Below are 25,480 nucleotides of genomic sequence, written 5' to 3'. Positions count from 1 at the left end.
ACTACTTTTGACCAGGGACCGGCTAGTACGGTATATAGTATACTACTTTTGACCAGGGCCTGACTAGTACAGTATATAGTATACTACTTTTGACTAGGGTCCGGCTAGTACAGAATACTGTACAGGGAATAGCATGCCATTTCAGACAGATGACGATATGAGTTGATGCGTCTTGGGTAGTGTTTGTTGTCAGTCAACCCATGAGCCAAGCAGTTCAGGCCGGCGCCGTGAGTCTCCCTAACTGTGCTGAGACACGGATTTAGAGACCAATATGTTTAAATATCCAATGGACTTAGCTGACTAGTATCGCAACAACGCAACAGTCTATTTTGACCCTAATGAGGAGAAAACAGTCTATATAGACCCTAATGAGGAGACAACAGTCTATATAGACCCTAATGAGGAGACAACAGTCTATATAGACCCTAATGAGGAGACAACAGTCTATATAGACCATAATGAGGAGACAACAGTCTATATAGACCCTAATGAGGAGACAACAGTCTATATAGACCCTAATGAGGAGACAACAGTCTATATAGACCCTAATGAGGAGACAACAGTCTATATAGACCCTAATGAGGAGACAACAGTCTATATAGACCCTAATGAGGAGACAACAGTCTATATAGACCATAATGAGGAGACAACAGTCTATATGTATATATATAAACTTTGTGTTTGATATGTATATTTTATGGCTCCTTTTTGGTTTATTGTTCTTAACCTTTCTTGATAATTGTAGCCTTGAGGTGTCTGTCAGAGAAGTAGGCAGCTCTATTGTCCCTGGCTGTGTCCCAAATGCTACCCTGTTCCATATGTAGTGCCCTACTTTTGACCTGAGCCTTTGCCTTTAAAGTAGTGCACTATATAGGGAATAGGGTTCCATTTGGGACAAATGTCCCTGTGTTACCAAACAGGGCTGACGGTAGAGCTGGTTACCGTCCCTGGCTAGCAGAATTACTCATCATTTACTGTCATTTAGCTCACGTTGTTTTAGTGTGCAGCTTAGTCATTACTTCAGAAAGCAGAAAAATAACAATTAGAAGCTAGCAGAAGACTTTGACAAAGCTCTTTCAGTCTCTTGTTCTGGCCCTTTAATGATAGGAATTCATTAGTGAGATACACACAAATTCAATGCTTAATTATGCGACGTGAAATTGTATGTTTTGTCCATGGAATACATTTGTTTGTTTGTGTCTGTTATGCGTTAGTGGTTGGCACTTAGCTGACATTGTGAATAGACAGGCGTGAATCACCTGGAATTTCCAGGTGAACCTAAAGAAGAGCCGTCATCATTTGTCAATTACAAGTCAAGCCTGTTTATTTACAAGTTTCAGCAGGGAGACTGTTTTCTAATTGACCGTTTAGAGTGGTTGTTTACAAGGTTTCCACTGAACATGTGACCTGATTTTAGTAGAAACACGTGACTTTAAAACAATAACAACACAGCAGCCTGAAACTCTCCTGATTTGGGTTTCATTCATCCATCAATTCATCAGATTTTTATGGTAAAACAACTGGACAGCCCACTCACTCATTAACACCTGACAATTCCATGGTGTCCTGGGATCCATATAAACTATAATAAACGTCATCCACAACGTCATCCACAATATACAGGTATACCATATACTGTAAGATAAGTGAGTCATTAAAGGGTCATAGGAGAAGATCAACAACTTCTTCCACTGAACTGTGACTATTATCTAGAAGAGAAACTGCTTCCATTGAACTGATTCTGTACATAAACACTACAATAACCAGGCACGTACACAGAGAGGGTTCTACAAGTCCACAGAGAGGGTTCTACAAGTCCACAGAGAGGGTTCTTCAAGTCCACAGAGAGGGTTCTGCAATTCCACAGATAGGATTCTACAAGTCCGCAGACAGGATTCTACAAGTCCAAAGAAAGGGTTCTACAAATGATCCCACCTCTCTTGTGAAAATTCTCCTCCAAAGAAGATTGATCCATCATAAACTGGACGTACACTGACTGACCCAAACATTAGAAACACCTTTTATACACTCAGTCTATGTGCCCTTTGTAGACATGAACACCTGCCCTGTAAATGTGTCAAAGGAATTTTCTATCCTAATGCTATAAATTAACAATCAATATATCCTTGACTAATCCCCAGGGTTTGTAAGACACTGGGTTAATAATTAGGCAAGGATTCAGCTTTCTGCAAAAGGTCTTGTACAGTTTATTCAGAGAAAGTTCTGAGGTCCAAATAACAAAGATGTTCATTTTATCCTCTCTCTCCCCTTAAGCACACACCTCCACACCCACCGTAGATAACCTATGCACACACATACGCACAGACAGTAGGTGAACAGTATCTCTTCCTTGACCTCCCACCACTGTTCCAGCACTGCTTGTTCCTTTCCCCATAGATTAGGAGGACCTTGAAGGCTACTCCCGGTATCTCACACACCCATGTCTAGACTTGATGGGACTAATGTTCAGTACATTGACTTACAGTTTATTATCCATACTACATAACTACTAATTCATAATGGATTGTTGATTCATTTACCTTCATTAGATAATTAACTTATCAAAATGTCAATACACGGCCCTGGCAATTCTCCTGAAGTGACCTACTATGCTATAGAAGTGACCTGGAAGTGTTTACATCGTTCCATGGAACTTTCCTGCCTCACCTGAGAGTAGAGGAGGTGAGAGACCGCCCTTTCTGGGAAAATAACTGAATTTTGTTTCCTACCTTAAGGCTTAAAATAAGAGCACACACTCTTCTCTCTCACACACAAAGTTTTATCGTTGGATAGTTGGTCGCTGTGCTGAAAATCTTCCAGAGCTTGTAAGTAAAATATTGCCTGTTGATTTAAGATATGTTACTACATTATATATGTTTACATAGTGCCAGTGATGAAGTAATTTAATTTAATTTAACATCTTAATGTCTTTTACAGATTCCTGACCTACGCTCCAAAGCACAGATCTAGGATCAGCTCAACCTCATCAAATCCAAACCAGGACCTGAATAAACCGCAAGGGGAACACTGACCTCAGACCAGCGTTTAAACCGCACATCTTCCTGCCCAGACACTGACTGTCCGTCCAGAATTCCTCTGTGCTCCATCCATCCATCCGTCCATCCATCCGTCCAGCCATCCATCCATCCATCCATTCATCCATCCATTCATCCATCCATCCATCCATCCATCCATCCATCCATCCATCCATCCATCCATCCATCCATCCACACCCCAGCCATCCAGCCATGGGTCTGACGAGTGAGGACATGGAGTGCTGCGTCTGCCTCCAGTCCTACTCTTGTAGGGAGAAGATCCCTCGGATGCTCCACTGTAAGCACACAGTATAGTATATATATATATATAGTATACTACTATTGACCAGGGTCCGGCGAGTGCAGTAAATAGTATACTACTTTTGACCAGGGACCGGCTAGTACAGTAAATAGTATACTACTTTTGACTATACTACTGTCACATCCTGACCAGCAGAGGGAGCAATTGGATTAGTTTTGGTCAGGATGTGACAGGGTTTTTGTGTGTGTGAATGATTGTGTTGGTGATTAGGACTCCCAATTGAAGGCAGGTGTGTTGAGTTGCCTTTGATTGGGAGTCCTATCTAGGAGTGTGTGTTTTTCTTTGGGGTTGTGGGTAATTGTTTCTTGTTTAGTGTGGTTGCACCTGACAGGACTGTTGGCTGTCAGTTTCCTTGTTTTTGTTCTTGTATAGTGTTCGTTCTAATTAAATTGAAGGATGAATACTAACTCTGCTGCATTTTGGTCCATTTCTGAAGACAGCTGTGACAACTACTATTGACCAGGACCCGGCTAGTGCAGTAAATAGTATACTATTTTTGACCAGGAAACGGCTAGTGCAGTAAATAGAATTCTACTTTTGACCAGGGCCCAGCTAGTGCAGTATATAGCTATTTTAAAATCGGACATATCGAGTGCATAGAGGAGTTCTGTATCTATAATTCTTAAAATAATTGTTATGCTTTTTGTGAACGTTTATCGTGAGTAATTTAGTAAATTCACCGGCAGTGTTTGGTGGGAATGCTAGTCACATGCTAGTCACATGCTAATGTAAAAAGCTGGTTTTTGATATAAATATGAACTTGATTGAACAAAACATGCATGTATTGTATAACAATGTCCTAGGGTTGTCATCTGATGAAGATCATCAAAGGTTAGTGCTGCATTTAGCTGTGGTTTGGGTTTATGTGACATTATATGCTAGCTTGAAAAATGGGTGTCTGATTATTTCTGGCTGGGTACTCTGCTGACATAATCTAATGTTTTGCTTTCGTTGTAAAGCCTTTTTGAAATCGGACAGTGTGGTTAGATTAACGAGAGTCTTGTCTTTAAAATGGTGTAAAATAGTCATATGTTTGAAAAATTTAAGTTTTTGCATTTTTGAGGTTTTTGAATTACACTGGCTGTTGAGTAGTTGGGCGTCCCACCTAGCCCATAGAGGTTAAAGTGAACACTTAAACAAAAATACTAACAAACGACAAAACGACAGTTGCGTAAGGTACTACGACTATATGAAAAACAACCACCCACAAAAACACAGGAAAAACAGGCTGCCTAAGTATGGCTTCCAATCAGAGACAACGAAAGACACCTGCCTCTGATTGGAAGCCATACTTGGCCACACATAGAAAAAGAAACATAGAAATAGAAAACTAGAACCAAAATCCCCTAGAACCAAAATACCCCAAAATACACAAAACAAACACCCCCTGCCACGCCCTGACCATACTATAATTACAAATGAGTAATTTCACTATGAGTCATCCATACATCATTTGTCTTAAAATCATTTATTTACTAACTAAGTGATTCACAGAAATGCATAACAAACAGTAGATATCGTTACAAGAAATGATAGAGGAATGTGCCCTAGTGGGCTAAACCGGCATGGCGGCTTGTTAGGCAAAAGGGGGGTCAACTGAGAAGGCACTACAGAGTGCCTTCAGTTCATTCGGGAACAACTGCAATCAATATATATATTTATGCTCAGTGTGTCGTCTGGATCTCTGTTGAAAAGTTTGTTTCTGTTGGAGAGTCTGTCTGCCCTCTCTCTCTCGCTCTGTCGTGGTTAGAATGGATAGTTCAGAGTGACATACATTCGTGTCGTAACCAGATTAAATCGGGTATGTTTTTTTATCCAGCCGTGTGAATACTGCCCCCTAGCCCTAACAGGTTAATATCAAAGACTTGTCCTTTTTCTGTCGGTATCGATAGTCTAAGAGTTTAACCTGTTAGGGCTAGGGGGCAGCATTGACACGGCTGGATAAAAAAACATACCCGATTTAATCTGGTTACCACTCCTACTCAGTAACTAGAATATGCATATACTTATTACATATGGATAGAAAACACCCTAAATTTTCTAAAACTGTTTGAATGGTGTCTGTGAGTATAACAGAACTCAAATGGCAGGTCAAAACCTGAGAGATTCCTTTACAGGAAGTGGCCTGTCTGACCATTTCTGGAACTTCTTTGCCATCTCTATCATTTACTAAGGATCTCTGCTCTAACGTGACACTTCCCACGTCTTCCATAGGCTCTCAGAGCCCGGGAAAAAAGAGAATGTCGTCATTCCAGCCCCAGGCTGAAACACATTATCGCCTTTCTCAAGTGGCCCATCAAGAGACACTAGCTTATGCGCGTGACCCCGACCGCCCCGCCTTTGGGATTTTTCCTCTGTTTGCCGAAAAGGAGATTCCCTGTCGGAATATTATCGCTTTTCTACGAGAAAAATGACGTAAAAATTGATTTTAAACAGCGGTTGACATGCTTCGACGTACGGCAATGGAATACTTTGAATTTTATTGTCAGGAATTGCGCCAAGCGCCGACACTTCTTTACTATTTCGGATAGTGTCTGGAACGCATACGAACAAAACGCCGCTATTCGGATATAACGATGGATTATTTTGGACCAAACCAACATTTGTTATTGAAGTAGCTGTCCTGGGTGTGCATTCTGACGAAGACAACAAAAGGTAATGACATTTTTATAATAGTAAATATGATTATGGTGAGTGCTAAACTTGCCGGGTGTCTAAATAGCGAGCCCGTGATGCCTGGGCTATGTACTTAGAATATTGCAAAATGTGCTTTCACCAAAAAGCTATTTTAAAATCGGACATATCGAGTGCATAGAGGAGGTCTGTATCTATAATTCTTAAAATAATTGTTATGCTTTTTGTGAACGTTTATCGTGAGTAATTTAGTAAAATGTTAGCGAAGTTTGCGGGGGGTATGCTAGTTCTGAACGTCACATGCTAATGTAAAAAGCTGGTTTTTGATATAAATATGAACTTGATTGAACAAAACATGCATGTATTGTATAACATAATGTCCTAGGGTTGTCATCTGATGAAGATCATCAAAGGTGAGTGCTGCATTTAGCTGTCTTCTGGGTTTTGGTGACATTATATGCTGGCTTGAAAAATGGGTGTCTGATTATTTCTGGCTTGGTACTCTGCTGACATAATCTAATGTTTTGCTTTCGTTGTAAAGCCTTTTTGAAATCGGACAGTGTGGTTAGATTAACGAGAGTCTTATCTTTAAATGGCTGTAAAATAGTCATATGTTTGAGAAATTGAAGTAATAGGATTTTTAAGATTTTGAAAATCGCGCCACAGGCTGCAAGTGGCTGTTACGTAGGTGGGACGAATTCATCCCGCCTAGCCTAGAGAGGTTAACCACGTGGTATGGTTAATAGTTCAGCCAGAGAAATGCATGGTCAAACCTTGGCCCTCGTTATCGAGGTAAGCTGGTCTCCAACCTTTAGCCATCTCGTAATTGAGGTAACCTGGGTCTGGGGATAGAAAACCAAGGTCGGGGTTTTATTCGGAAGAGCAGAGAAGGGCCTGTCCCATGACGCCAGACCATAACTGTGCTCATGGGCGGTCCTCGAATTTAGTTAAGACTCCAAAGGGAATTGGAGTTTCCTTCATTAACCTCTCTGGGCTAGGCGGGACGAATTCGTCCCACCTACGCAACAGCCAGTGTAATCCAGTCGCGCGATTTTCAAATACCTTAAAATTCCTATTACTTCAATTTCTCAAACATATGACTATTTTACAGCTATTTAAAGACAAGACTCTCGTTAATCTAACCACACTGTCCGATTTCAAAAAGGCTTTACAACGAAAGCAAAACATTAGATTATGTCAGCAGAGTACCCAGCCAGAAATAATCAGACACCCATTTTTCAAGCTAGCATATAATGTCACAAAAACCCAGAAGACAGCTAAATGCAGCACTAACCTTTGATGATCTTCATCAGATGACAACCCTAGGACATTATGTTATACAATACATGCATGTTTTGTTCAATCAAGTTCATATTTATATCAAAAAACAGCTTTTTACATTAGCATGTGACGTTCAGAACTAGCATACCCCCGCAAACTTCCGGGGAATTTACTAACAATTTACAAAACTACTCACGATAAACGTTCACAAAAAGCATAACAATTATTTTAAGAATTATAGATACAGAACTCCTCTATGCACTCGATATGTCCGATTTTAAAATAGCTTTTTGGTGAAAGCACATTTTGCAATATTCTAAGTACATAGCCCAGCCATCACGGGCTAGCTATTTAGACACCCGGCAAGTTTAGCCTTCACCAAAATCAGATTTACTATAACAAAAATGTTATTACCTTTGTTGTCTTCGTCAGAATGCACTCCCAGGACTGCTACTTCAATAACAAATGTTGGTTTGGTCCCAAATAATCCATCGTTATATCCAAATAGCGCCGTTTTGTTCGTGCGTTCCAGACACTATCCGAAATGGTAAATCAGGGTTACGAGCATGGCGCAATTCGTGACAAAAAAATTCTTAATATTCCATTACCGTACTTCGAAGCATGTCAACCGCTGTTTAAAATCAATTTCTATGCAATTTATCTCGTAAAAAAGCGATAATATTCTGACCGGGAATCTCCTTTTCGGTAAACAGAGGAAAAATCACAAAGACGGGGCGAGGCCAGTGCACGCGCCTAAGCCCACTGTCCCTTGATCGGCCACTTGAGAAAGGCGATAATGTGTTTCAGCCTGGGGCTGGAATGACGACATTCAGGTTTTTCCCGGGTTCTGAGAGCCTATTGGAGCCGTGGGAAGTGTCACGTTACCGCAGAGATCCTACGTTTTGGAAAGAGATGTCAAAGAAAGACAATAAATGGTCAGACAGGCCACTTCCTGTAAAGGAATCTCTCAGGTTTTGACCTGCCATTTGAGTTCTGTTATACTCACAGACACCATTAAAACAGTTTTAGAAACTTAGGAGTGTTTTCTATCCAAAGCCAATAATTATATGCATATTCTAGTTACTGGGCAGGAGTAGTAACCAGATTAAATCGGGTACGTTTTTTATCCAGCCGTGTCAATACTGCCCCCTAGCCCTAACAGGTTAAACAGTCCAAAATCACATTACACAATTTCACAAACAGTTCCATCCTTATTCATTAATTTTATACAACCATTTAGATGTAAAACTCATACCTGAGACTTCTATAAACATGATTATGGTAATGTGGCCGTATTGTCTCTCATGAGTTTCACAAAATTGCAACAAACGGACCAGTCCGTTGCTGGATTCTTCTCCGATCTTTTATACCTTCTCCAGAACCTGAATATTGTTCGGTTGTCAAGTTCTGTGAGGTAGAAGAATTCCTATGTTTGGTCTATGAAAACTCACTCTCTCTCTATACTGGGGTCATGAGGCAGGATCTTCTCATAGGAATTTACGACCTCTTTTGAACACAGCAGCCTGGGTGTGGGAGACAGAGGTAAGGGGATGGTGCATAGAAAACCCACAGAGGGCAACGTCATGACAGTACCAACACATCCTCCGAGAGCAACTTCTGCCAACCATCCAGGAACAGTTTGGTGACGAACAATGCCTTTTCCAGCATGATGGAGCACCTAGCCATAAGGCAAAAGTGATAACTAAGTGGCTCGGGAACAAAACATCGATATTTTGGGTCCATGGCCAGGAAACTCCCCAGACCTTAATCCCATTGAGAATTTGTGGTCAATCCTCAAGAGGCAGGTGGACAAACAAAACCCCGCAAACTCTGACAAACTCCAAGCATTGATTATGCAAGAATGGGCTGCCATCAGTCAGGATGTGGCCCAGAAGTTAATTCACAGCATGCCAGGGCGGATTGCAGAGGTCTTGAAAAAGAAGGGTCAACACTGTAAATATTGACTCTTTGCATCAACTTCATGTAATTGTCAGTAAAAGCCTTTGACACTTATGAAATGCTTGTAATTATACTTCAGCATTCCATAGTAACATCTGACAAAAATATCTAAAAACACTGAAGCAGCAAACTTTGTAGAAATTAATATTTGTGTCTTTCTCAAAACTTTTGGCCACGACTGTATACTACTTTTGACCAGGGACCGGCTACTGCAGTATATAGTATACTACTTTTGACCAGGGCCCAGCTAGTACAGTATATAGTATACTACTTTTGACCAGGGACCGGCTAGTACGGTATATAGTATACTACTTTTGACCAGGGCCTGACTAGTACAGTATATAGTATACTACTTTTGACTAGGGTCTGGCTAGTAGAGAATACTGTACAGGGAATAGAATGCCATTTCAGACAGATGACGATATGAGTTGATGCGTCTTGGGTAGTGTTTGTTGTCAGTCAACCCATGAGCCAAGCAGTTCAGGCCGGCTCCGTGAGTCTCCCTAACTGTGCTGAGACACGGATTTAGAGACCAATATGTTTAAATATCCAATGGACTTAGCTGACTAGTATAGCAACAACGCAACAGTCTATTTTGACCCTAATGAGGAGAAAACAGTCTATATAGACCCTAATGTGGAGACAACAGTCTATATAGACCCTAATGAGGAGACAACAGTCTATATAGACCATAATGAGGAGACAACAGTCTATATGTATATATATAAACTTTGTGTTTGATATGTATATTTTATGGCTCCTTTTTGGTTCATTGTTCTTAACCTTTCTTGATAATTGTAGCCTTGAGGTGTCTGTCAGAGAAGTAGGCAGCTCTATTGTCCCTGCCTGTGTCCCAAATGCTACCCTGTTCCATATGTAGTGCACTACTTTTGACCAGAGCCTTTGCCTTTAAAGTAGTGCACTATATAGGGAATAGGGTTCCATTTGGGACAAAGTCCCTGTGTTACCAAACAGGGCTGATGGTAGAGCTGGTTACCGTCCCTGGCTAGCAGAATTACTCATCATTTACTGTCATTTAGCTCACGTTGTTTTAGTGTGCAACTTAGTCATTACTTCAGAAAGCAGAAAAATAACAATTAGAAGCTAGCAGAAGACTTTGACAAAGCTCTTTCAGTCTCTTGTTCTGGCCCTTTAATGATAGGAATTCATTAGTGAGATACACACACATTCCATGCTTAATTATGCGATGTGAAATTGTATGTTTTGTTCATGGAATAAATGTATTTGTTTGTGTGTCTGTTATGCGTGCGTGGTTGGCACTTAGCTCACATTGTGAACAGACAGGCGTGTATCACCTGGAATTTCCAGTTCAACAAAAAGTAAAGCCGTCATAAATGATCAGTTAAAAGTCAATCCTGTTTATTTACAAGTTTCAACAGGGAGACTGATTTCTAATTGACCGTTTAGAGTGGTTGTTTACAAGGTTTCCACTGAACTTGTGACTTGATTTTATTAGAAACACGTGACTTTAAAACAATTTTCTCTTATCTAGAAGAGAAACTGCTTCCATTGAACTGATTCTGTACATAAACACTACAATAACCAGGCACGTACACAGAGAGGGTTCTACAAGTCCACAGAAAGTGTTCTACAAATGCTCCCCCTCAAAATGTCAATACACGGCCCTGGCAATTCTCCTGACGTGACCTACTATGGTATAGAAGTGACTTGGAAGTGTTTAACTCTTTCCATGGAACTTTCCTGCCTCACCTGAGAGTAGAGGAGGTGAGAAACCGCCCTTTCTGGGAAAATAACTGCATTTTGTTTCCTCCCTCAAGGCTTAAAATAAGAGCACACACTCTTCTCTCTCACACACAAAGTTTTGTCGTTAGATAGTTGGTCGCTGTGCTGACAATCTTCCAGAACCTGTAAGTAAAATATTGCCTCTCATTGATAATAATAAAAGTGAAAAGGTTTATCTATATCTGATAACTATGGATGTTATAAATGTGTGTGATATTTTTAAAGATATTTTTTCTTCATGTCTTTTCAGAAAAACATGACAGCCTGTTGATTTAAGATATGTTATTACATTATATATGTTAACATAGTGCCAGTGATGAAGTCACTGAGTCTAATTTAATTTATTTTAACATCTTAATGTCTTTTGCAGATTCCTGACCTACGCTCCAAAGCACAGATTTAGGATCAGCTCATCCTCATCAAATCCAAACCAGGACCTTAATAAACCACAAGGGGAACACTGACCTCAGACCAGCGTTTAAACCCCACGTCTTCCTGCCCAGACACTGACTCTCTGTCTAGAGTTCCTCTGTGCTCCAGCCGTATATCCATCCATCCATCCATCCATCCATCCACACCCCAGCCATCCAGCCATGGGTCTGATGAGTGAGGACATGGAGTGCTGCGTCTGCCTCCAATCCTACTCTCGTAGGGAGAAGATCCCTCGGATGCTCCACTGTAAGCACACAGTCTGTGGGCTGTGCTTGCAGGCGATGTCCAGGCACCAGAGCAGCCTACTGACAGTCTGCTGCCCACTGTGCCGTTGGATCACCTGCACCGAGCCCAGCCTCACCCTGCCGGGGTCGCTGTGGGTTAACACTGAGATCTGGGACCAGATACTAGACACACAACAGGAAGAGGAGGAGGAGGAAGAGGAGGAAGAGTGGAAGGAAGCTAACAGACAGACACAGACCACTACACCGTACACATGGTGAGTACCCCAGGCAAAGGTGGATGGATTGATAGACTGATTTAGAAACCTGGAGAAATCTTCTTCTGCTCTCTGTTCTTCCTCTCATTTTGTTCTGTCTCTTTTGCGATCTCTCTCTGCTATCTCTCTCTGATATCACTCTCTGCTATCACTCTCTGCTATCACTCTCTGCTATCTCTCTCTGATATCACTCTCTGCTATCACTCTCTGCTATCACTCTCTGCTATCACTCTCTGATATCACTCTCTGCTATCACTCTCTGCTATCACTCTCTGCTATCACTCTCTGATATCACTCTCTGATATCACTCTCTGATATCACTCTCTGCTATCACTCTCTGATATCACTCTCTGCTATCACTCTCTGATATCACTCTCTGCTATCACTCTCTGCTATCACTCTCTGCTATCACTCTCTGCTATCACTCTCTGCTATCACTCTCTGATATCACTCTCTGCTATCACTCTCTGCTATCACTCTCTGATATCACTCTCTGCTATCACTCTCTGCTATCACTCTCTGATATCACTCTCTGATATCACTCTCTGATATCACTCTCTGATATCACTCTCTGATATCACTCTCCACTTTGCAGCGCTCTGCTTTTTTTCTTTCTCTCTCTCGCTGTTTCTCTCGTATCTCTTGTTCTCTCTCTCTCTCTCTCTCTCTCTCTCTTGTATCTCTCTTGTTCTCTCTGTCTCTCTCTCGTATCTCTCCCTTTCTCTCTCTTTGCTCTCTCCCTTTCTGTATCACTACATCTATTGGTCTTGATTTCTCTCTTCATCAGTTGTATTGTTGTACTGTGATGGTTTTACTTTAGGTGACAGTTTCTTTACTTTGATCGTATTATGATTGTATTATGCAGCTTGTACAGCTTCCTTTTTAGGTTCAGAAGTCTGTTCAATTACTAAACTGTAATTCTCTCTCTCTCTTTCTCTCTCTCTCTCTCTCTTTCTCTCTCTGCCTACTCTGTTTCTTTCCCCCTACTCTCCTGTCCTCCAGGTCTCCATCAAGGCATTGTGGCCTGAGGCTCAAACTACAGAATTTCCTGAGGAGGATGAAGCACAATGTACTGTAAACCGAGAAGACGAAGAGCAGAGATAAAGAAGACTGGATGTTACCATTTCAGAGTAGGAGATACTCATTGAGTAATGAAGCTAATTCACTAAACAGGACCGACCGGGGATTTTCAATAATGACGCAAGAATGAACAAATTATTAATATTCTTTGGGTTTGATTGACTTTGGGTATGTGTAATGTTCTCAGTCAACTTACCTGGTAAAATAAGGGTTAAATAATAATGAAGGATGGATAGGGATAGATAGATAGATAGATAGATAGATAGATAGATAGATAGATAGATAGATAGATAGATAGATAGATAGATAGATAGATAGATAGATAGATAGATAGATAGATAGATAGATAGATAGATAGATAGATAGATAGATAGATAGATAGATAGATAGATAGATAGATAGATAGATAGATAGATAGATAGATAGATAGATAGATAGATAGAGGGGTGAAGGTTAGAGACTGTGTGCTGTGTACAATACAATATACTGTGAACAATGTTTATAATAGATGTTTAATCATTTGATAAAAGGTGTATTACTGCGTGAAGGGAAGTGGATGTTTAGTATTTATTATTACATCATTTTATAACTGCTTTAATATTGCAGATTGATTGTTGCTTTTATCAATGTAATTGTCTGCATCATTTCCAATCCCCCATATAAGGGAAGGTGGATTTGTTTATCCTCATTTTACATGTTTTATTTATCTGTTCTGTTTAAAGAGCATGTTTTTTTATATTGGGATTATATTTATTGGTAAATAAATACATCTACTTTAAAATAACCCTGTCTAAGAGTGTGAAATTGCTTATTATTATCATTACATTAGGAAAGTAACTGTCCGATATCCAACTATTTATGGACCCCTAAAAGAGTTGGAGGTGTTAATTCCCGTCTAGTACAGTATATAGTATACTACTTTTGACCAGGACCCGGCTAGTGCAGTATATAGTATACTACTTTTGACCAGGACCCAGCTAGTGCAGTATATATATACTACTTTTGACCAGGGCCCGGCTAGTGCAATATATAGTATACTACTTTTGACCAGGGCCCGGCTAGTGCAGTATATAGTATACTACTTTTGAACAGGGTCCAGCTAGTGCAGTATATAGTATACTACTTTTGACCAGGGCCCGGCTAGTGCAGTAAATAGTATACTACTTTTGACCAGGGCCCGGCTAGTGCAGTATATAGTACAATCGTGGCCAAAAGTTTTGAGAATGACACAAATATTAATTTTCACAAATTCTGCTGCCTCAATTTGTATGATGGCAATTTCCATATACTCCAGAATGTTATGAAGAGTGATCAGATGAATTGCAAAGTCCCTCTTTGCCATTCAAATGAACTGAATCCCCCAAAAAACATTTCCACTGCATTTCAGCCCTGCCACGAGGACGATGCTGGAGATCGGTCTGTCATGCTGATTGAGTTTGAATAACAGACTGGAAGCATCAAAAGGAGGGTGGTGCTTGGAATCATTGTTCTTCCTCTGTCAATCATGGTTACCTGCAAGGAAACACGTGTCGTCATCATTGCTTTGCACAAAAAAGGCTTCACAGGCAAGGAAATTGCTGCCAACAAGATTGCACCAAAATCAATCATTTATTGGATCATCAAGAACTTCAGGAGAGCTGTTCAATTGTTGTGAAGAAGGCTTCAAGGCGCCCAAGAAAGTCCAGCAAGTGCGGACCGTCTCCTAAAGTTGATTCAGCTGTGGGATCGGGGCACCTCCAGTACAGCGCTTGCTCAGGAATGGCAGCAGGCAGGTGTGAGTGAATCTGCACGCACAGTGAGGTGAAGACTTTTGGAGGATGGCCTGGTGTCAAGAAGGGCAGCAAAGAAGCCACTTCTCTCCAGGAAAAACATCAGGGACAGACAGATATTCTGCAAAAGGTACAGGGATTGGACTGCTGAGGACTGGGGTAAAGTCATTTTCTCTGATGAATCCCCTTTCTGATTGTTTGGGGCATCTGGAAAAAAGCTTGTCCGGAGAAGACAAGGTGAGCGCTACCATCAGTCCTGTGTCATGCTAACAGTAAAGCATCCTGAGACCATTCATGTGTGGGGTAGCTTCTCAGCCAAGGGAGTGGGCTCACTCACAATTTTGTCTAACAACACAACCATGAATAAAGAATGGTACTGTCGTGTCTTTGGCATCAATAAAAGGGAAGACATATTTATCAAATTGTCACATACGTCGTAAGGGACAGACCAAGGCGCAGTGGGTATAGTGCTCATCTTCTTTCTTTATTTTGATTAAAGTGAACACTTAAACAAAAATACTAACAAACGACAAAACAACAGTTGCGTAAGGTACTACGACTATATGAAAAACAACCACCCACAAAAACACAGGAAAAACAGGCTGCCTAAGTATGGCTTCCAATCAGAGACAACGAAAGACACCTGCCTCTGATTGGAAGCCATACTTGGCCACACATAGAAAAAGAAACATAGAAATAGAAAACTAGAACCAAAATCCCCTAGAACCAAAATACCCCAAAATACACAAAACAAACACCCCCTGCCACGCCCTGACCATACTATAATTACAAATGACCCCTTTACTGGTCAGGACGTCACACAAATAACTCTGTAATTATTATTCCTCGATTAAACTGATTAATTGTGTAACTGTAATTAACTAGGAGGTAGGGACACCAAGGAAAATATTCAGATTAAAAAGTTATAATTTTCCTAATATAACTTTCAGATATTATAATATCTGATCTATTAGTCTTCTGATTAATGACGAATTAGTTACCTCACATCAGTCTCATTCCAAACATCGTAAATTGTTGGTTATCTGCATGAACCCAGTCTTCACTATGAGTCATCCATACATCATTTGTCTTAAAATCATTTATTTACTAACTAAGTAATTCACAGAAATGCATAACAAACAGTAGATATTGTTACAAGAAATGATAGAGGAATGTGCCCTAGTGGGCTAAACCGGCATGGCGGCTTGTTAGGCAAAAGGGGGTCAACTGAGAAGGCACTACAGAGTTGATAATTATAACAATTGAAATGCTAAATCTTTGCACATGAACGCTCACTCATTCGGGAAAAACTGCAATCAATATATATATTTATGCTCAGTGTGTCGTCTGGATCTCTGTTGAAAAGTTTGTTTCTGTTGGAGAGTCTGTCTGCCCTCTCTCTCTCTCTGTCGTGGTTAGAATGGATAGTTCAGAGTGACATACATTCATGTCATTATAGAATAGCTGTTTTCGGCGGTTGTCGGTCTTTGCGTTCAATGATACCGAATTCCTAGCTGCAGACTAGTAATTAATATCAAAGACTTGTCCTTATTCTGTCGGTATCGATAGTCTAAGAGTTTAACCACGTGGTATGGTTAAAAGTTCAGCCAGAGAAATGCATGGTCAAACCTTGGCCCTCTCGTTATCGAGGTAAGCTGGTCTCCAACCTTTAGCCATCTCGTAATTGAGGTAAGCTCGGTCTGGGGATAGAAAACCAAGGTGGGGGTTTTATTCGGAAGAGCAGAGAAGGGCCTGTCCCATGACGCCAGACCATAACTGTGCTCATGGGCGGTCCTCGAATTTAGTTAACCTCTATGGGCTAGGTGGGACGCTAGCGTGCCACCCGTGGTGCACTCCATCAACAGCAGGTGCATTTCAAGAGCGGCAAATTTGAATCCAAATAAATGTCAAAATTCAAATTTTTCAAACATACAACTATTTTACACCCTTTGAAAGATAAACATCTCCTTAATCTAACCACGTTTTACGATTTCAAAAAGGTTTTACGGCGAAAGCATAAATTTAGAGTATGTTAGGACAGTACATTTACAAGAGTTGTGTGTAATGTTTTGTCAATTGAAAGACAGGGTCACCAAAACCATAAAACCAGCTAAAATGATGCACTAACCTTTTACAATCTCCATCAGATGACACTCCTAGGACATTATGTTAGACAATGCATGCATTTTTAGTTCTATCAAGTTCATATTTATATCCAAAAACAGCGTTTTACTATGGCATTGATGTTGAGGAAATCGTTTCCCTCCAATAACCGGCAGTCAAGTCAGCGTCACAAATTAAATAATTAAAATTAGAAAACATTGGTAAAATATTACATTGTCATTTAAAGAATTATAGATTTACATCTCTTGAACGCAATCAACTTGCCAGATTTAAAAATAACCTTACTGGGAAATCACACTTTGCAATAATCTGAGCACTGCGCCCAGAAAAATACGCGTTGCGATACAGACTAGACGTCATGTTGGGGAGATCTAAAATCGAAAATACTATGTAAATAATCCATTACCTTTGATTCTCTTCATCAGATGTCACTTCCAGGTATCACAGGTCCATAACGAATGTAGTTTTGTTCAAAAAAGCTCATCATTTATGTCCAAAAATCTCTGTCTTGTTAGCACATGATCTAAGCCAGCCGGACTTCTCGTCATGAACGAGGGGAAAAATATATTTACGTTCGTTCAAACATGTCAAACGTTGTATAGCATAAATCATTAGGGCCTTTTTTAACCAGAACATGAATAATATTCAAGGTGGACGAATGCATACTCTTTTATAACGTATTGGAACGAGGGTACCCAACATGAACTCGCGCGCCAGGTGTCTAATGGGACATCATCGTTCCATGGCTCTTGTTCGGTCAGATCTCCCTCCAGAAGACTCAAAACACTTTGTAAAGGCTGGTGACATCTAGTGGAAGCAATAGGAAGTGCCAAAATATTCCTCAGCCCCTGTGTTTTTCAATGGGATAGGTTTAAAGGCAATACAACACATCAGGTATCCACTTCCTGTCAGAAAATGTCTCAGGGTTTTGCCTGCCAAATGAGTTCTGTTATACTCACAGACACCATTCAAACAGTTTTAGAAAATTTAGGGTGTTTTCTATCCATATGTAATAAGTATATGCATATTCTAGTTACTGGGTAGGAGTGGTAACCAGATTAAATCGGGTATGTTTTTTTATCCAGCCGTGTCAATACTGCCCCCTAGCCCTAACAGGTTAAGACTCCAAAGGGAATTGGAGTTTCCTTCATTAAACAGTCCAAAATCACATTACACAATTTCACAAACAGTTCCATCCTTATTCATTCATTTTATACAACCATTTAGATGTAAAACTCATACCTGAGACTTCTATAAACATGATTATGGTAATGTGGCCGTATTGTCTCTCATGAGTTTTACAAAATTGCACCAAACGGACCAGTCCGTTGCTGGATTCTTCTCCGATCTTTTATACCTTCTCCAGAACCTGAATATTGTTTGGTTGTCAAGTTCTGTGAGGTAGAAGAATTCCTTTGTTTGGTCTATGAAAACTCACTCTCTCTCTATACTGGGGCTATGAGGCAGGATCTTCTCATAGGAATTTACGACCTCTTCTGACCACAGCAGCCTGGGTGTGGGAGACAGAGGTAGGGGAATGGTGCATAGAAAACCCAAAGAGGGCAACGTCATGACAGTACCAACACATCCTCCGAGAGCAACTTCTGCCAACCATGCAGGAACAGTTTGGTGACGAACAAAGCCTTTTCCAGCATGATGGAGCACCTAGCCATAAGGCAAAAGTGATAACTAAGTGGCTCGGGAACAAAACATCGATATTTTGGGTCCATGGCCAGGAAACTCCCCAGACCTTAATCCCATTGAGAATTTGTGGTCAATCCTCAAGAGGCAGGTGGACAAACAAAAACCCGCAAACTCTGACAAACTCCAAGCATTGATTATGCAAGAATGGGCTGCCATCAGTCAGGATGTGGCCCAGAAGTTAATTCACAGCATGCCAGGGCGGATTGCAGAGGTCTTGAAAAAGAAGGGTCAACACTGTAAATATTGACTCTTTGCATCAACTTCATGTAATTGTCAGTAAAAGCCTTTGACACTTATGAAATGCTTGTAATTATACTTCAGCATTCCATAGTAACATCTGACAAAAATATCTAATAACACTGAAGCAGCAAACTTTGTAGAAATTAATATTTGTGTCTTTCTCAAAACTTTTGGCCACGACTGTATACTACTTTTGACCAGGGACCGGCTACTGCAGTATATAGTATACTACTTTTGACCAGGGCCCAGCTAGTACAGTATATAGTATACTACTTTTGACCAGGGACCGGCTAGTACGGTATATAGTATACTACTTTTGACCAGGGCCTGACTAGTACAGTATATAGTATACTACTTTTGACCAGGGCCCGGCTAGTAGAGAATACTGTACAGGGAATAGAATGCCATTTCAGACAGATGACGATATGAGTTGATGCGTCTTGGGTAGTGTTTGTTGTCAGTCAACCCATGAGCCAAGCAGTTCAGGCCGGCGCCGTGAGTCTCCCTAACTGTGCTGAGACACAGATTTAGAGACCAATATGTTTAAATCTCCAATGGACTTAGCTGACTAGTATAGCAACAACGCAACAGTCTATTTTGACCCTAATGAGGAGAAAACAGTCTATATAGACCCTAATGAGGAGACAACAGTCTATATAGACCCTAATGAGGAGACAACAGTCTATATAGACCCTAATGAGGAGACAACAGTCTATATAGGCCCTAATGAGGAGACAACAGTCTGGATAGACCCTAATGAGGAGACAACAGTCTGGATAGACCCTAATGAGGAGACAACAGTCTATATAGACCTTAATGAGGAAGTAATGGTCTATTTTGACCCTAATGAGGAGACAACAGTCTATATAGACCCTAATGAGCGGACAACAGTCTGTATAGACCTTAATGAGGAAGTAATGGTCTATTTTGACCCTAATGAGGAGACAACAGTCTATATAGACCCTAATGAGGAGAAAACAGTCTATATAGACCCTAATGAGGAGACAACAGTCTATATAGACCCTAATGAGGAAGTAATGGTCTATTTTGACCCTAATGAGGAGACAACAGTCTATATAGACCCTAATGAGGAGACAACAGTCTATATAGACCCTAATGAGGAGAAAACAGTCTATATAGACCCTAATGAGCGGACAACAGCCTATATAGACCCCAATGAGGAGACAACAGTCTATATAGACCATAATGAGGAGACAACAGTCTATATAGACCCTAATGAGGAGACAACAGTCTATATAGACCCTAATGAGGAGACAACAGTCTATATAGACCATAATGAGGAGACAACAGTCTATATAGACCCTAATGAGGAGACAACAGTCTATATAGACCCTAATGAGCGGACAACAGTCTATATAGACCATAATGAGGAGACAACAGTCTATATAGACCATAATGAGGAGACAACAGTCTATATAGACCCTAATGAGCGGACAACAGTCTATATAGACCCCAATGAGGAGACAACAGTCTATATAGACCATAATGAGGAGACAACAGTCTATATAGACCATAATGAGGAGACAACAGTCTATATAGACCCTAATGAGCGGACAACAGTCTATATAGACCCTAATGAGCGGGCAACAGTCTATATAGACCCTAATGAGGAGACAACAGTCTATATAGACCCTAATGAGGAGACAACAGTCTATATAGACCCTAATGAGGAGACAACAGTCTATATAGACCATAATGAGGAGACAACAGTCTATATGTATATATATAAACTTTGTGTTTGATATGTATATTTTATGGCTCCTTTTTGGTTTATTGTTCTTAACCTTTCTTGATAATTGTTGCCTTGAGGTGTCTGTCAGAGAAGTAGGCAGCTCTATTGTCCCTGCCTGTGTCCCAATTGGAACCCTATTCCATATGTAGTGCACTACTTTTGACCAGAGCCTTTGCCTTTAAAGTAGTGCACTATATAGGGAATAGGGTTCCATTTGGGACAAAGTCCCTGTGTTACAAAACAGGGCTGATGGTAGAGCTGGTTACCGTCCCTGGCTAGCAGAATTACTCATCATTTACTGTCATTTAGCTCACGTTGTTTTGGTGTGCAGCTTAGTCATTACTTCAGAAAGCAGAAAAATAACAATTATAAGCTAGCAGAAGACTTTGACAAAGCTCTTTCAGTCTCTTGTTCTGGCCCTTTAATGATAGGAATTCATTAGTGAGATACACACACATTCCATGCTTAAATATGTGACGTGAAATTGTATGTTTTGTCCATGGAATAAATGTATTTGTTTGTGTGTCTGTTGTGCGTGCGTGGTTGACACATAGACATTGTCAACAGACAGGCATGTATTACTACGTGGAATTTCCAGGTGAACAAAAAGTAGAGCCGTAGTAAATGATCAATTCAAAATCAATCCTGTTTATTTACAAGTTTCAACAGGGAGACTGATTTCTAATTGACCGTTTAGAGTGGTTGTTTACAAGGTTTCCACTGAACTTGTGACTTGATTTTATTAGAAACACGTGACTTTAAAACAATTTTCTCTTATCTAGAAGAGGAACTGCTTCCATTGAACTGATTCTGTACATAAACACTACAATAACCAGGCACGTACACAGAGAGGGTTCTACAAGTCCACAGAGAGGGTTCTACAAGTCCACAGAGAGGGTTCTACAAGTCCACAGAGAGGGTTCTACAAGTCCACAGAGATGGTTCTACAAGTCCACAGAGAGGGTTCTACAAGTCCACAGAGAGGGTTCTTCAAGTCCACAGAGAGGGTTCTGCAAGTCCACAGAGAGGGTTCTTCAAGTCCACAGAGAGGGTTCTTCAAGTCCACAGAGAGGGTTCTTCAAGTCCACAGAGAGGGTTCTTCAAGTCCACAGACAGGATTCTTCAAGTCCACAGAAAGTGTTCTACAAATGCTCCCCCTCAAAATGTCAATACACGGCCCTGGCAATTCTCCTGACGTGACCTACTATGCTATAGAAGTGACCTGGAAGTGTTTACCTCATTCCATGGAACTTTCCTGCCTCACCTGAGAGTAGAGGAGGTGAGAGACCGCCCTTTCTGGGAAAATAACTGCATTTTGTTTCCTCCCTCAAGGCTTAAAATAAGAGCACACACTCTTCTCTCTCACACACAAAGTTTTGTCGTTAGATAGTTGGTTCGCTGTGCTGACAATCTTCCAGAACCTGTAAGTAAAATATTGCCTCTCATTGTTAATGATAAAAGTGAAAAGGTTTATCTATATCTGATAACTATGGATGTTATAAATGTGTGTGATATTTTTAAAGATATTTTTTCTTCATGTCTTTTCAGAAAAACATGACAGCCTGTTGATTTAAGATATGTTATTACATTATATATGTTAACATAGTGCTCAGTGATGAAGTCACTGAGTCTAATTTAATTTATTTTAACATCTTAATGTCTTTTGCAGATTCCTGACCTACGCTCCAAAGCACAGATTTAGGATCAGCTCATCCTCATCAAATCCAAACCAGGACCTTAATAAACCACAAGGGGAACACTGACCTCAGACCAGCGTTTAAACCCCACGTCTTCCTGCCCAGACACTGACTCTCTGTCTAGAGTTCCTCTGTGCTCCAGCCGTATATCCATCCATCCATCCATCCACACCCCAGCCATCCAGCCATGGGTCTGATGAGTGAGGACATGGAGTGCTGCGTCTGCCTCCAATCCTACTCTCGTAGGGAGAAGATCCCTCGGATGCTCCACTGTAAGCACACAGTCTGTGGGCTGTGCTTGCAGGCGATGTCCAGGCACCAGAGCGGCCTACTGACAGTCTGCTGCCCACTGTGCCGTTGGATCACCTGCACCGAGCCCAGCCTCACCCTGCCGGGGTCGCTGTGGGTTAACACTGAGATCTGGGACCAGATACTAGACACACAACAGGAAGAGGAGGAGGAGGAAGAGGAGGAAGAGTGGAAGGAATCTAACAGACAGACACAGACCACTACACCGTACACATGGTGAGTACCCCAGGCAAAGGTGGATGGATTGATAGACTGATTTAGAAACCTGGAGAAACCTTCCTCTGCTCTCTGCTCTTCCTCTCATTTTGTTCTGTCTCTTTTGCGATCTCTCTCTGCTATCACTCTCTGCTATCACTCTCTGATATCACTCTCTGCTATCACTCTCTGCTATCACTCTCTGATATCACTCTCTGCTATCACTCTCTGCTATCACTCTCTGCTATCACTCTCTGATATCACTCTCTGATATCACTCTCTGCTATCTCTCTCTGCGATCTCTCTCTGCTATCACTCTCTGCTATCACTCTCTGCTATCACTCTCTGCTATCACTCTCTGATATCACTCTCTGATATCACTCTCTGCTATCACTCTCTGCTATCACTCTCTGATATCACTCTCTGCTATCACTCTCTGCTATCACTCTCTGATATCACTATCTGATATCACTCTCTGCTATCACTCTCTGATATCACTCTCTGATATCACTCTCTGCTATCACTCTCTGCTATCACTCTCTGATATCACTCTCTGCTATCACTCTTTGCTATCACTCTCTGCTATCACTCTCTGATATCACTCTCTGCTATCACTCTCTGCTATCACTCTCTGCTATCACTCTCTGCTATCACTCTCCACTTTGCAGCGCTCTGCTTTTTTTCTTTCTCTCTCTCGCTGTTTCTCTCGTATCTCTTGTTCTCTCTCTCTCGCTCTCTCTCTCTCTCTCTCTCGTATCTCTCTTGTTCTCTCTGTCTCTCTCTCGTATCTCTCCCTTTCTCTCTCTTTGCTCTCTCCCTTTCTGTATCACTACATCTATTGGTCTTGATTTCTCTCTTCATCAGTTGTATTGTTGTACTGTGATGGTTTTACTTTAGGTGACAGTTTCTTTACTTTGATCGTATTATGATTGTATTATGCAGCTTGTACAGCTTCCTTTTTAGGTTCAGAAGTCTGTTCAATTACTAAACTGTAATTCTCTCTCTCTCTCTCTCTCTCTCTCTCTCTCTCTCTCTCTCTCTCTCTCTCTCTTTCTTTCTCTCTGCCTACTCTGTTTCTTTCCCCCTACTCTCCTGTCCTCCAGGTCTCCATCAAGGCATTGTGGCCTGAGGCTCAAACTACAGAATTTCCTGAGGAGGATGAAGCACAATGTACTGTAAACCGAGAAGACGAAGAGCAGAGATAAAGAAGACTGGATGTTACCATTTCAGAGTAGGAGATACTCATTGAGTAATGAAGCTAATTCACTAAACAGGACCGACCGGGGATTTTCAATAATGACGCAAGATTGAACAAATTATTAATATTCTTTGGGTTTGATTGACTTTGGGTATGTGTAATGTTCTCAGTCAACTTACCTGGTAAAATAAGGGTTAAATAATAATGAAGGATGGATAGATAGATAGATAGATAGATAGATAGATAGATAGATAGATAGATAGATAGATAGATAGATAGATAGATAGATAGATAGATAGATAGATAGATAGATAGATAGATAGATAGATAGATAGATAGATAGATAGATAGATAGATAGATAGATAGATAGATAGATAGATAGATAGATAGATAGATAGATAGATAGATAGATAGATAGATAGATAGATAGATAGATAGATAGATAGATAGACGGGTGAAGGTTAGAGACTGTGTGCTGTGTACAATACAATATACTGTGAACAATGTTTATAATAGATGTTTAATCATTTGATAAAAGGTGTATTACTGCGTGAAGGGAAGTGGATGTTTAGTATTTATTATTACATCATTTTATAACAGCTTTAATATTGCAGATTGATTGTTGCTTTTATCAATGTAATTGTCTGCATCATTTCCAATCCCCCATATAAGGGAAGGTGGATTTGTTTATCCTCATTTTACATGTTTTATTTATCTGTTCTGTTTAAAGAGCATGTTTTTTTATATTGGGATTATATTTATTGGTAAATAAATACATCCACTTTAAAATAACCCTGTCTTAGAGTTGTGAAATTGCTTATTATTATCACTACATTAGGAAAGTAACTGTCCGATATCCAACTATTTATGGACCCCAAATAGAGTTGGGGGTGTTAATTCACTACACATTCTACACTACTATTTCCTAAAACACAAAACAACCCAAAACATTCCAATGTCCTTGGTCTTGGTGTGTGCTGTACATGACTGAATTCACTCTCTGTTGTAATCATGTTTCAGAGAACCTTGTATGCATTCTTGCATATGAGATTCCCTAAAAGCACGTCGCTTTGATAAAGCTATAACCAAAATGTACTTTTTTTTGTAGCAGGTTAGGAGAATTTACGCAGCAGGTTAGGAGAATTAACTTTGCAGGTTAGGAGAATGTGGTTAAAAGAATAGATAGATAGATAGATAGTTAGATAGTCCCGTGTGGCTCAGTTGGTAGAGCATGGTGTTTGCAACGCCAGGGTGGTGGGTTCGATTCCCACGGTGGACCAATACGGGGGAAAAAAATGTATGAAATGTATGCATTCACTACTGTCGCTCTGGATAAGAGCGTCTGCTAAGTGACTAAAATGTAAACAGTTTTAGGAAAAGGCTTAGGGTTAGCTCTCCTAACCAGCTACGAAGTCACTTCTGGTTGTATCAAAGTGGTGTGTTTTTAGGAAGTCCTTCTGTGATTGGTGACCATAATGAGGAGA

General features: G+C 40.6%; 2 protein-coding genes across 2 annotated transcripts; both read left to right on the top strand.

Moving 5' to 3' along the window:
* Nucleotides 1-10,947: 10,947 nt before the first annotated feature.
* Nucleotides 10,948-13,232, top strand: LOC106601491 (E3 ubiquitin-protein ligase RNF186-like). The gene is made up of 3 exons (XM_014193714.2): nucleotides 10,948-11,120; nucleotides 11,366-11,926; nucleotides 12,929-13,232. Exons 2-3 carry the CDS (start codon nucleotides 11,589-11,591, stop codon nucleotides 13,002-13,004), a joined length of 414 nt encoding a protein of 137 aa, XP_014049189.1. The 5' UTR covers nucleotides 10,948-11,120; nucleotides 11,366-11,588; the 3' UTR covers nucleotides 13,005-13,232.
* Nucleotides 13,233-21,957: 8,725 nt separating this feature from the next.
* LOC106601490 (E3 ubiquitin-protein ligase RNF186-like) lies at nucleotides 21,958-24,200 on the top strand. Its single transcript, XM_045713682.1, has 3 exons — nucleotides 21,958-22,019; nucleotides 22,266-22,818; nucleotides 23,901-24,200. Exons 2-3 carry the CDS (start codon nucleotides 22,481-22,483, stop codon nucleotides 23,974-23,976), a joined length of 414 nt encoding a protein of 137 aa, XP_045569638.1. The 5' UTR covers nucleotides 21,958-22,019; nucleotides 22,266-22,480; the 3' UTR covers nucleotides 23,977-24,200.
* The last annotated feature ends 1,280 nt before the right edge of the window (nucleotides 24,201-25,480 follow it).

This window comes from Salmo salar, unplaced genomic scaffold, assembly GCF_905237065.1.
Source record: "Salmo salar unplaced genomic scaffold, Ssal_v3.1, whole genome shotgun sequence".
Classification (NCBI taxonomy): Eukaryota; Metazoa; Chordata; class Actinopteri; order Salmoniformes; family Salmonidae; genus Salmo; species Salmo salar.
This window is presented reverse-complemented; position numbering and strand designations above follow the sequence as displayed.